We start from the raw sequence: 12,478 nt of genomic DNA, 5'->3' as shown, positions 1-12,478 counted from the left end.
GTGTAAATGGATACCTGGTCATTTAGGCTGGTGACTCAGGGTGAATACTCAGACCATACTAAGGACACTTAAGAGGAGTATCTGCACATTAAAGCTCATTAACCCATGCTAAATGCCATCTGAGCATCTCAAAATTATGCCATTTTAGATAAGGGTTAACTCTGAGCTGTACTGCTTAGCTCACATTAGGTTCTTCCTGCCCCACAGAGATAAAAAAAAAGTGAGCAATTTGCTCTCCTCCAGCATACCAGGATGCACTGCTCCCAGTCCCCGCCTTCCCTACCCCAAACAAACCAGGGGTGAGCCCAAATACCCTGACTCTGTGCCACTAGGGGGGTGGTGAGCAGGGGCATGGCAAATCAGAGCTGTGCAGGTACAAAACAGGATTAACCCTTAATATGCAACTGCTCATAGCACGTTCTAACTTGCACACCACTTCACATTCCACATAGTGAATGTGGTCTAAGTATAACATACAACTTCACCCTCAGAGGTGACCACTAGTCTTGGCTGGACTTTTGATCTCGGTATAGATGGAGAGCACGATATAGACTGCTGGTGGATTCTTTTAATTCCTTCTATATTAACGCTTACTGATTTAGTCTCTGGGATTCTAGGAACTAGGCCTGTGCAAAGTGGCAAGTATTCACTTCGGATTCAGATTCCCATGCCCCCCACCCAAGCTGGGCAGCTTGTTCCAGCCCCAATCCCTGCCTCCCCCACACCCCTTCCCTTCCCTCTCTGCCCACCACAGACTTGCACCTCTGTCCAGCATGATGAGGACTGCTGCATGTTTAGTCTATGGCTGAATCTCCAAAGCAGTGCTTAACCTTTTCCAAATCACATGTTTAGTCTATGGCTGAATCTCCAAAGCAGTGCTTAACCTTTTCCAAATCAATCTGGAGGCGTCTGATTCATTTTGGACCTTTTAATTGGTCTCCCAATTTGATTTGGAGATTTGGCTGCCAAATCAGGCCAAATCTCCTCCAAATTGAACTGGCTACTGAAGCTTCACATAGGCCTACTAGGACCCTTCTCTAAAAAATTTATCTCCTTTCAGTCTCAAGTACACTGTAGACTTCTGAAGGTAGACCTTTCCTTTTAGAAAGGATGTAAAGTTGGTGTCAAACAAGAGTGGACAGCCCCACAGTTGTCACATGGAGGTGCTTCACTTTCTGTAACTGGCTATACATGGTGCATTGGGAGATTTATTTACCAAGGAAATTCTGCTTTAAGAAAAATTAATCAGTTTTATCTCATCTTCAATTCTTCTCTGCTTGTTATATCAGCTTTTCTTAATATGCAACAACAAAAGCTGGCTAGGAAGTTCTCTGACCAACCTCATCTGTGGGCCTCACAGTAAAGAACCCCTAATGAGGCTGCCAAATGGCTGTGTAGAGGATGCACTGCAGAGATCATGAAGTTAATAGCTTCTAGCAGCCTTCCTTTTTTCTATTTCATTTAAACGGGTTTTTTTTTGCCTCTGGCAGTTAGTTGGTGTACATTCATTTAATTTATATCCTGAAACCATAGTTGGTTTGCCTAGCTCAAGTTGGCTAGAATTTGACTTGTGTTTTTAAGACAGGGATTTTAACATAGGGAGAAGTAGGTGGCAAAGGGTCTTCTGGAAAAAAACAGAGATGCATGTCAAACACTGCTTTCAGTACAGCCAAGTCCAAGTCCACAACAGCTGCTACAACAAATTTCCAGATTTTGATGCCAGCAAGATCAGAACCTTTAAGAAAAGGATCAACAGCATTACTGAATCACACTTTCTGAATGATTTATTAGTTGTTCTGTACATCTCACTGTCTCACATCCCCACGTTCCCTTCGCACGTGTCTAGATTCAGGGTGATGAACATTTTAAAATCCTGTTTATACCAGCCATCAAAGAGTATTAGCAAGTCATCTCAGGTATTTCCAGCTCTACACAGAGCCTATCCTTCTTTAGTTCCATGCTGTTTTTCATGTAGCACTTCAGGCTTGTAAACCCTGCTTTTTGTCATTTGCCAAGTCCCTTTTTTCAAAATAAAAATGAAAATCCACCTATTCTGTGAAGCATTCCAATAAAAAACAAAACAAAACCCTGCACTGCTTTAAATTTGGTTAGCTCCCTCTTACCAGTATGTTTTTAAACAAGAATATCTTTCAGTGGGGAGTCTTTCATGTTTAATAACCTCATCTTTTGGGTAAAAAGAACATGAATTTCACACAACCTCTTGGCACAAATGCAGAGCTACCTCTATATATGAATCGGTAATGCACTACAATGAAGCCACATTTATTAATAAAGAAACAGGTTTTCTTCATAGAAAAAAGCTTTGTGGCAGGGGGAAAAAAATGGAATTTTGTAGCTGGAGGGGAAGTGAGGGGGAAAGAGAGATATGGGCATGGAGGGACCGGCTCAGTACAGTCTGATATTTATGACCCTAGGTCCTCCAACTCCTACTGCTCAGTAAAAGAGATCCCCCAAATTACTTGACAGTTCTGCTCACAAGGCTGCATCCCATATTTGGGGACCTATTGCCAGAACCATGTCCTGTTAGAGTCAACGGGGATAGGATCAGACCCAGTCAGGACAGCATGCAGGACCGTACCAGTCAACTGCAGTCAAGTTCTCCTAGCTACGTCCAGGACCCTATTACTATAGTGACTCAGCACACCAGTCTTTTACTCTCAGAACCACCTCCCTCCCCAGTCAAATAGGAGTTTGCTGGGGCAATAAAGCTAGGGAATTAACTTTGGGGGACATAATTTGAGACTTTAGGCTGCCTATAGTCCAGACTGGTTTGGTGCTCCTCCACTTTTATTGCTAAAACTAGCACCAGAATAACGATCAAAACTACTTACCAAAAGTGCTATTTACAATGAAGGAATAAACCTCATAGCATTTTAAGCATATCTAGATAGTTTTAGAGGTATGATGCAACTAACTGAAGCTCAGTCAGCAATGAAGCAAGAAGATGCTTACCTGTTCCTCTCACTAAATTCAATAGATTAAGGCTTCTGATTAAAAGATACACTGTATTAAGCTTCAACATCTGGCAGAAGTTGATAATTCAACCAGCCATCTAAATCTCATTCAAAATATTTCTGTTTTAAGGTTCCCAATTTAACCTGTGTATTCAGTTATGTGCCGGTGACTTAAGTGCACACAAAGTAATTTCCAGAAGTGTGAGGTGTTCTATCACAGTCTATGATAATACTTAAATTCACACTAGTATTCTTTATAAGATGATTAAAATCACTGAAAAGGATGGGGTTTTTATTAGTTTTTGTTTCCAATAGAGACCAGCTACACAAATATTGAAATAATGAGACATACAGCATATTACTTCATGAATTCTCCCTCAGCAACTTATTAACCGTTTCCTTTTAAAATAACTATGTAAAAAGAAAAAGCAACAGGAGATTGGCTGTGCATATACTCAGATGAATAAATTCTCTGAACATTACCCAGTGTTGAGCTCCAAAAACTCACACATTTAGGAAACTGAGAAAAATACATTTCGTACTGCCTCCTATCATCTAATTTCATTCCAAACCACTGGTGGGTCTTCATCAACTATTTTCAGAAGGCATACAAACCCATCACATCTATGGCACTTTATCTAGTACAATATCCAAGTTATTCAAATGGATACTTATGCCTGTAGACAGAAACCCATATCTGACCCACTATGGACATGTTATTTCCGCGGGGGGGCGGGGGTGAGCAGCAGCAGTAGTTCTAGTTTCTTGATAATAGTCTTCTAGTCTAGCCCTGCTTTTTAATATACAGAAGGATAGAAGGGCAACACCCATTTTGGTATTGACTAAATAGGTATATGATGAATATACTTCTTTATACTACACAGAACCTAAACAAACCTCGATATAACTTTACTGATATTTATGAATTTACACTAGGGACTGACTCGTTCAATATTTTTTTCATGTCCTTGACAACTTGAAATGCACTTGCAGTACTTAGCTTGCCCCACTAGAGGTCTAGCTACTGAGGCAAATTACCAAAAATGCAGACTACCTAAAACCAACGTCTGTGAAATTCAGTGCTTAGTTACCAAATAAAGAATTACAGTTTGGGCTCTCCCCTTCCTCCCTCCCCCTATTTTTTTCCTCTTTAAATACTGATAGCCCTGCAAAGAATGTCCTGAAAGGAATCACTTCGAGAGCCCTGAAAGACATAACTGAATACTTCAGTACTTTGGGAAAGAAAAAAAATCTATAGCCTGTTAGCTGGTTTACCTACACCTGAAGAAGAATGAGTTGAATAGGACACTTGAGCAAAAGTTTCAAAAAACCTTCTATACAGACTCCTACGTTCAGTATATGCCACAAGTTTTACTCAAAGAAATGGATAATTTTAGGTATTTGTGGCCATCTGCCAATTCCTTTTTGCTACTCATCTTTGCATCCTTCTTTCTGTAAAGAGGAACCTGAGGAAGGGCCTTTCATACTAGAAACTTTATCTAGTATCAATGCCAACTTTACAGTTGATCCAATATATACTATCATTCAAAAAAACCAAAAGTGCTTCTTGCCTTAAAAAAGGGACAAATTCCCTTAATCTTACTATAACACTAGACGTCTATTTTTTCTCTGTTGTAGAGACAAGCTAAGTACTTTTTTACATATGAAATACTGCAATCATTTCAAATCCAGACATGCTAGAATTAGAATGGATTGAAAATAGTTATTGATTTTATCAAAAAATTTGAATACTTTTTTTTAAAACTACATCAGGTTCAGCTCTACTCTGGACCTTTCAAGAGTAGAAGCACGTGCTATGGAGAAAATCCCTAGCTAAGTAGTCAACAGGTAGCTTTAAGTCAATCAGATATTACCCTCTGTGTATTCCACTAGCCATACATGAACTATTAAATCTTAAAATGGTCACTGTTCTACAACTGATATTGTCCATACGCAGGGAAAGGGAGAGAAATTTTTATGGCAGGTCATCTTTAAAATGATGGCTCTTTGAAACTTCACAGAGCTGTAGAATATGAGAAGAAATCTAGGCAAAAGAATTAATGAGAAAAGCACAGGTGTCACAGTACAAGATATACGAAAACGCTGCTTTATAATTTAGCAGAATGATACCACAACATATACAGCATGCACAGATATAAAGAAATATATCTCTATGTTGTATATCAATGTACTTAATTTTGAATACAACATCAACATCTAGGTCCTCTAACATCTACCCAAAGAACCTACATCAAAATTTAAATATTAAATTTTAGGTTTGATGTGAGGAAATTTTCAAATTTTTGAAGTGAGTTGACTTCTGAAGTATGCAAGTAAAAGATACCTATAGAGAGGCTTTGCATTCACGGTGTGTTCTTAAACAATATATACAGTCTCAGTTACAAAGGAAACACCAAAACATTATGAATTGAGGGGAAAAATCCTATTCAGATGAGGAACAGCATTCATAAGAGGCTCCACCATGCTGAATGTTTGGACAAATATAACATGGAAGTGAATGCTGAGCATCCTACTACATTCAATACACTGGTACAATTTACTTTGTGCCATTTCAGTTTAACTGTACCTAACCTGTGGCACACCTTCCAAGGTTGGCAGCAAAGAGGAACAGCTGGAGCACTAGCTGATCCAGGTCTGTTGGAAGAATCCCTTGACTAGAGACCAGATGGTAAATTAGAGCAGTATTCACACAAAAAGCTGCTTTAACTTCCACTGGTAAATTGACCAGTCCACATCTGGCCCCAGGATGAGAAGAGAATAAAGGCTGGCCACTTCTTATCTCTCTGCTGTAGTGTAAGGACTCACATACGTAAAAAAAACCCAAAAAACAAACAAACACATAGTTCCTTAGGCAGTAGTGCTTTGGCTTTTCGTTATTCCACAGGCCACCTATTTCAAGAAAGCACCAACCTTCCTGGCCCCATCCCCAATTGTATGTTCTGGATCACCAGAAAGGATTCCAGAACCAGCATTGGTCCCTGGACTATAACGTGACAGCTTCTGGTCAGCTTGCTTTTAACTTAACTCATCTTTCTACTTGCTATTACCAAGTGCATAACTTGTCTTCCACTGACACAGTAAGGCTCACAGCAAACAAGATGCAGAGCTTTTGTTAGTAAAAGGGAAAAAGCACCTAGAAGACAGATCCTTCCAGGGCTAAATTATCCAGCATTAAAACTTCAAAGCAGATATTTAGGGAATACGTAGTTCTGCTAGATCTCACCTCCTCAACCATGTGTTTGACTTTCTTTTGTTGACAATGGACCATATCATCCAGATGTTTGATTCTCTCTCTCAGATTAGCTGCTACCTCCTCCAGATGTTGAGACCTAGCATGAGTTAAAAGAATGAAAGTAATTTTGTAAGCAATATAACATGAATAAAACACAAAAATAGTACTCACTGTTTATCAGATAGAATAGATTAACATACACCCACACACACACACACCTTGTTAGATAAGTCAGATCCCTGTCTGTCACTGTCACTTCCTTTGCCAAGAACAGCTTTAGTCATCTTTCAGCCATAAGTCATTGCCAGCCACCACCCAGCGTAGCTCTCCTTTACCTTGTACACAAGCTTGGTTACCCACAGAGCTTGAAGTTCTAGTATAAATGAAACTGGAAGGTAATAAGATAGGAATACAAAACTCAGATTTGTCACCTAAACAAAAAACTCTTCAGTTTTATGACGTCTCAACATGCAAAAATGTCAATTGAACCTGAAGATCCAATCCTGTAAACACTCGCACATTAAACATACAAGTCACTCCATTAACTAAGTCTCCCGTTAAAGTCAAATCAGAGAATTAGAGTAGAACTGTTTTTGCAATTCAGTCTAAAATGCAGAATGCTAAGGCTACTGAAGTGTACACAGGCATATTTTTGATTGTTTTTTCATACTTTTTTTTTCTGTTGAGAAACTATATCCAGTATTTTTCCAGTCAAGCTTATTTACTTCTTCACACTGGAAAAGTTGGAAAAACAGAGTAACATAAAAGTAAATATAAAAGAAAAAAATAAATCAAATATTTCTTAAGAGATTATAAGACCATTTGTTCCCTTTTGGCAAAATGTTAGCCATTTTTTTAAATCAAAGAGCAAGGGAGATTTTTTAATTATGTACACTCATTTCTTACATATTATTTCATTGAGAGCAAAATGTTGCTAGTTATAAGGAATTCTGTAACATCCAAGCAAAACATTTTCATTTCCATAACAGAAAGCAATACAAAAATCAGGAAATAAAGCAGAGACATAAAATAATAAAAGAAAATAAGACAGAAATACTAATACACCAGGAGACCCATCTCTTGTAGGGCAGGAAGCATAGCCAGAACTAGATCAGATGTTTTGCACAGCAAGATCAATAGGGAAGCTGAAGTCACCTGACAGAAACTGCTGTCTCAATTTAGACTTGATGGTAAGGTCAAACAAATAGCATGGTGCAGCTAATTAAGGAGTGGGGGAAAGAGGCTTTACAAAACAATAGCTAGCATATAAAATAAGTTTCACATTGATCAGCTGCATAAAAGGTAAAACTCCAATTTACACTGTCAACATAAGGATTTTACAATGTGGTAGCTGTCACCTATTTTTAACATAGTCACCACCTTATCATAAAAGCTGGATATATCCAGCATGAGGGCATGATCCATCTCCCACAGACATGCAAGTCGCTCACCTCTCTGGGGAGGATTATCTAGAGAGATATAGATCAAAATGACACGTGAAATGCAGAACTTCTGATACAAGGAAGTGGGAGAGCTCCAGTAAACAAGAACAGTTCTTAGGGACCAATCCTTCCTCCCTACAATTGCTGAAGCGCAGCCTATTCTGGCCAAGAATGTTTCAGCCAAAACCCAGTCAGGTCCTTAGGCCAGCCTAAAACACATATCAAATAAAGAGCAGGGAGCACATCCGAGGAATCCTTTACTAGTCATTTAAGTCCACTTTGTACCATGAGGCCAGCTTTGAACCAAAGATGTGGGTCAAACTTTGCAGGGTCATCACTGCAACTGAATGCAACTCAGAGGAGCATAAAGTAAGTAATATGTAGTAATATGCATGGGTTTTCTGAGATACTTCTCATGATTAGGCCTTGCCCAACTCCAGGATTCCTTCAGATATCACTTTATTCTTAGAGTTGGTAGATTGTTACAGGTCTTTACTTGTGTGTTAAGTTGGTTTGACAGGTTTCCAAAAAGGGGGTTTTAGCATATACACAGAATTTTTGCAGTCAGGTTTTGTAATAGGTTGCTTCACTTTTCAACATTCCAGCTATGGGAATGTCTCTTTCACCTGAGCATGTGCTCTGTGACCTTAACAAGGAAGCAAACTTCATTCCTTGCACACCTAGCTTCACACTGGAACAGAATTTGAGAAAAAACCTTTTGAAATCCTTGCTGTTATGCACAACACTAAATGATAAGATACATCACTTGGCTATAGTAAAGGACTGAATGCTCTTGTTGTACATGCTTACATGTTTTTGTTGCACAACTAGTCCCACACACCAGCAGAACAGCTGCACTTTCTTCAAAACCAGGGCATTTGCTGTTGAAATTTCAATTCTCATAGTAAGACTACAAAACTAGTTTACATTCAGTTCGTAACAGCTTTGGATATTTAGTTCTATATTCAATGATTCAGAAGCATGTGCATAATGCTAAAACAGCAGGGTGAAAATTCTTCCACTTTGAGAGATGGGATTACAATGTCACTGTCTGTCACTTACTGACAAAAAATAAAAAGCAACTGCGAGAAGGATAAAACATCTGAAAAAGTTTTGCAATAATGGAGCATTTCGTTCACATCCAGCTGGCCAGGGCTTGTTGGGCTGAGGAGGCCAATGCCTGGTATGAAGGGCTAGGGAAAGTAGATGACCGGTGAAGGAAGTAAGAGTATTCAGGGTTATACTCCTGCAACTGTCCAATAAATTCAACAGAAGTTGTGATTGGGAAACTGTCTTATAAAAATGTGGTTTGCGTAAAGATCATACTGATCTAATCTTAGGTGCTGCGCAGTTCTGCCATCAGGCCATTAGGCTTTTATACCTATTTAATATAGTATCATAGATGTGCACAGAACTATCATATTTACTCAAATCCAAAACAACTTTGAAGTCAAGATGACCCCCCCCAATAATTAGATACTATATATGGAAAAAATAATACATTTGTTATAAATTTTGCATGGATAAAATCTAATTATTGGAGGGTTGTCTTAAATTAGTCCCTCCTACTGCTTCAGTACAGCAGCACAGGGCAGACAGTTCCCACTACCTGTCCCCTGCTGCAGCCTGCACCCCTCCTGCCTACTCCCCAGTCTCTGTCCCCTGGAGTCTCCACCCCTTCCTACTCCTCAGAGCCTCTTCCCCCTCCCCGCTGCAGCCTCTGTCCCTTACCTACTCTTGAAGGCTTCTGCCCCAGCTCCCCTACAGCCTCTGCTCAGCAATTGCAGCAGCAGCTCCAGCCTCAGGATGCTGCTGTGTGGCCAGACAGGAGCCAAAGTCTGCGTGTACTCCATGCTTGAGGGGATGGAGCTGGAGCCAGGGCTGTCCCTGACAATGAGCAGTGGGGGGGAAGGAGAGGGCACAGGCTGAGGAAAGGATATGGAGATGCTGCAATTCTGACTCTGGCCCCGACCCAGACTCAAGGCCGGAGTCAGAGCCACAACAGACACCTGCCTCCCCCTCTGCCCTGTACTCAAATCCAAGTCAAGCCCTCCTACTCCCACCCTCCCCGTTGAATTGGGGGGAGAAAACAAAATTCATCTTGGATTTGAGTAAATATGGTATATTGATTTAAAAGACTGGTATTCTGTAGTAACATAGAATTCTTTCTAGAATTATTCATCTCTGTAATTGACTTCTCAGAAAAATGAACTCTTTTTTCTTTTAAAAAAAGTGAACTTTTTCCAGTTATTCTTCACAAATAAGATAAATGTATCGTAAAGGTCTTCTATGGTGTTAGTACAAAACCCAGATTCAAGTTTGAAAAAAACTTGTTAACACTAGAAAGATTGGTAAATAGTTGGATCTCACCTCTCTCTACCAGAACAAGTTTCAGATTTTGCTCCAGCTATCTGTATTTCTTGTTCTTCCAGTTGTTTTTGTAGCTGGTGGCGTTCCTAAGCAAAAAAAAAAAAAAAAGTTATTCTTCATTTGCTTAATTTAAACTTTAGTAACCGTAAAATATCATTAAAAGGTTCACAATACACTAAAATAAATAGAAAAGGATTCTGCAACATGTTACTTATTTAGCATAAGTGACAGGTATTTCCTGTGTCCAGGCACAGGATGTAAATAATAAAGTTTGGACAAAGAAAACTCTGAGTTCCCAAACAGACACTAAAATAAAAATGGGATTTTCAGCAGATTATAAAGGGATATTATTACATATTAAAAATCATCAAAAATTCAGAGATTATTTGATTTAAGCTTGTGACTGCAGAGATTAAATGAGCCATATCATTTTTACTGTTAATATGAATATTCATATTCTCTAAAATGGCAGCCTTAGCGCACAGTTTTTCAGCAAAGGTAAAACATCTTCCTGTTTTTCTCCAAGTCTTACACATGCTTTTCAAATATTAGCCATTATGCTGGCAGGGATCCATGGTTTCATGGGGAAAAGAAAAGGGGCCATCTACTGGGCTCTGTAAATATCAACCAAATGTCTTATCACAGATTACAGCAGAAATGTAGTTCTGGCTTCACAACCTAAACAACCAGAATACATACTTCCTAATGTTACAAACTATGTTGAGACATTTTAAGTCACTGAATAATACCCTATAACCAAGAGTAAGTCCACTGAGTGAAAGTACCTGAAGTAAAGATATTTCAAATCTGGACCAAATCAAATACAGGGTCTTCATAAAGTCCTTGTGCACTTTTAAACTTTAACAACTTAAGTTGTGCACAAGGACTTTATGAAGACCCTGTATTACTGCCAAATGATGAGAAATAAAAATAAAGCTACAGCACTAAGAGATCTTAGAGCCTTAAAAAGACATAATATATTATTACAATTCATTAATACGCTTTCATTCCATAATCCACGGAAGCATTAACATACCACACACAATTTAAACCAAGGTTTGGAATAAAGCCTAGTTTGCAAATTTGCCTGGTTTCGCAAGTTCTGCCCATTAAAAATTGATCACGCATTTAAATCAAAGATAAAGCACAAGTGTGTAATTCGTAAAAACAGACAGTTACTTATGAATTGAAGTACTGAAACCCCAAATTATCCCGACTTCTGCAGTTTTGTCTGCAGAACTTATGGCCTGCAGACTGGATCTGACACAAGGAGATCAATCCAGCCTGCAACTCTTGGAGAAAGGGCAAGGGCAGCAGAGTTCAAGGCCATGGGGAGCAAGGGCAGCAATTTCTCATAGCCTCTGGGGCAGCTGGCGACTCATCGGAATGGGATCACGTCCTAGTACTCCTGGTTCCCATCAGCTACACACACCTTAATCCTATGGGAGATGCTGAGTGAGAAGAGAAAAAGTAGTGGTGTGAGGCTGATTAGGGGACCAGAACTTCTGGGATGCAACCCTCTTATCAGTTACACCCCTGCTGGTGCTGTGCTGGGATGCAAGTGCTGGGGAGAAAGAAGGCTGAAATCACCATCCTCAGTAGTGACCCATTCACAAGTGGAAGCCTGCCATTGGTAAAAGGTTGGTAACTCTGTTTTAGACAACAGAGTCAAAATCCCTCAGAAGGTATGCAGGTTCTTAACTCCTATGTAAATCAATGCCAGATACTTTTGAGGAGCCAGGTCTAAATTCTCTGGGAGGGATTACCTTCGTTTGCATATGCTAAGCAATGCCAAACACACTAAAGACATTAAACAAAAAACAATGCAGCTTTAACTACCTGAACGTGATCACGTTATTGATAATTTTGTATAACTAAGAAATTTCAACACAATTAACAAACACTAGGGGATCCAGATTGTTTCAGAGACCAGGGATCTTGAAAGACAGAAGGTTTAGGTAATAATTAAGCTATGTGAGAAAAGTGACTGCAGTACTGACTTCAGGACATTTATCATCTGAAAAACAGTACAAGTTCTGTCCTGGAGCAAAGCCCATCAAAAAAAGGGAAGTTAGGACATAAAATGCTACAACTAGCTTTAACACAGCACTACTGATGTCATGAAAAATAAACATCCCAGTGCATTTCTACGTCCCAAGGGTTGTTGGTCATATGTAAAAAAATCTGCTCTCTACTACAACTTGGTAGAGAACATTTGAACTAAGGAGAAAAACTTTTAAAAGCATGAGTGTGCAAGTAGGAGAAGAAGAACCATATTTTAAATTAAAAGGGCAGTAAAAGCTGAAAATGTATGTTACTATCAGGATAGTTTGAGGAATGATACATAAACAAGTTATATGCATAGACATGTAGCGATGGCTGTTACATGCTCACAAAGCCTGAAAACAACATTTCAAAAGAACTTGTAACCTGAAGTA

The 12,478-nt window shown here is 39.2% G+C and overlaps 1 protein-coding gene across 1 annotated transcript in view; it reads right to left on the bottom strand.

Annotated features, from left to right (window-relative positions):
• Positions 1-12,478, bottom strand: part of MYZAP (myocardial zonula adherens protein) — an 89,900-nt gene that overhangs the window by 40,681 nt on the left and 36,741 nt on the right. The window contains exons 9-10 of the mRNA XM_090029543.1: positions 10,041-10,126; positions 6,220-6,325 (exon numbers count right to left, since the gene is read on the bottom strand). Of these exons, the coding sequence (XP_089885669.1) occupies positions 6,220-6,325; positions 10,041-10,126 (192 nt within the window). The remainder of the gene's footprint in view (positions 1-6,219; positions 6,326-10,040; positions 10,127-12,478) is intronic.

The sequence above is a fragment of the Crocodylus siamensis genome, chromosome 15 (assembly GCF_052110815.1).
Source record: "Crocodylus siamensis isolate JL-2025a chromosome 15, ASM5211081v1, whole genome shotgun sequence".
Lineage (NCBI taxonomy): Eukaryota > Metazoa > Chordata > Crocodylia > Crocodylidae > Crocodylus > Crocodylus siamensis.
The sequence above is the reverse complement of the archived record's forward strand: the minus strand, read 5'-3'. Positions and strand labels throughout refer to the sequence as shown.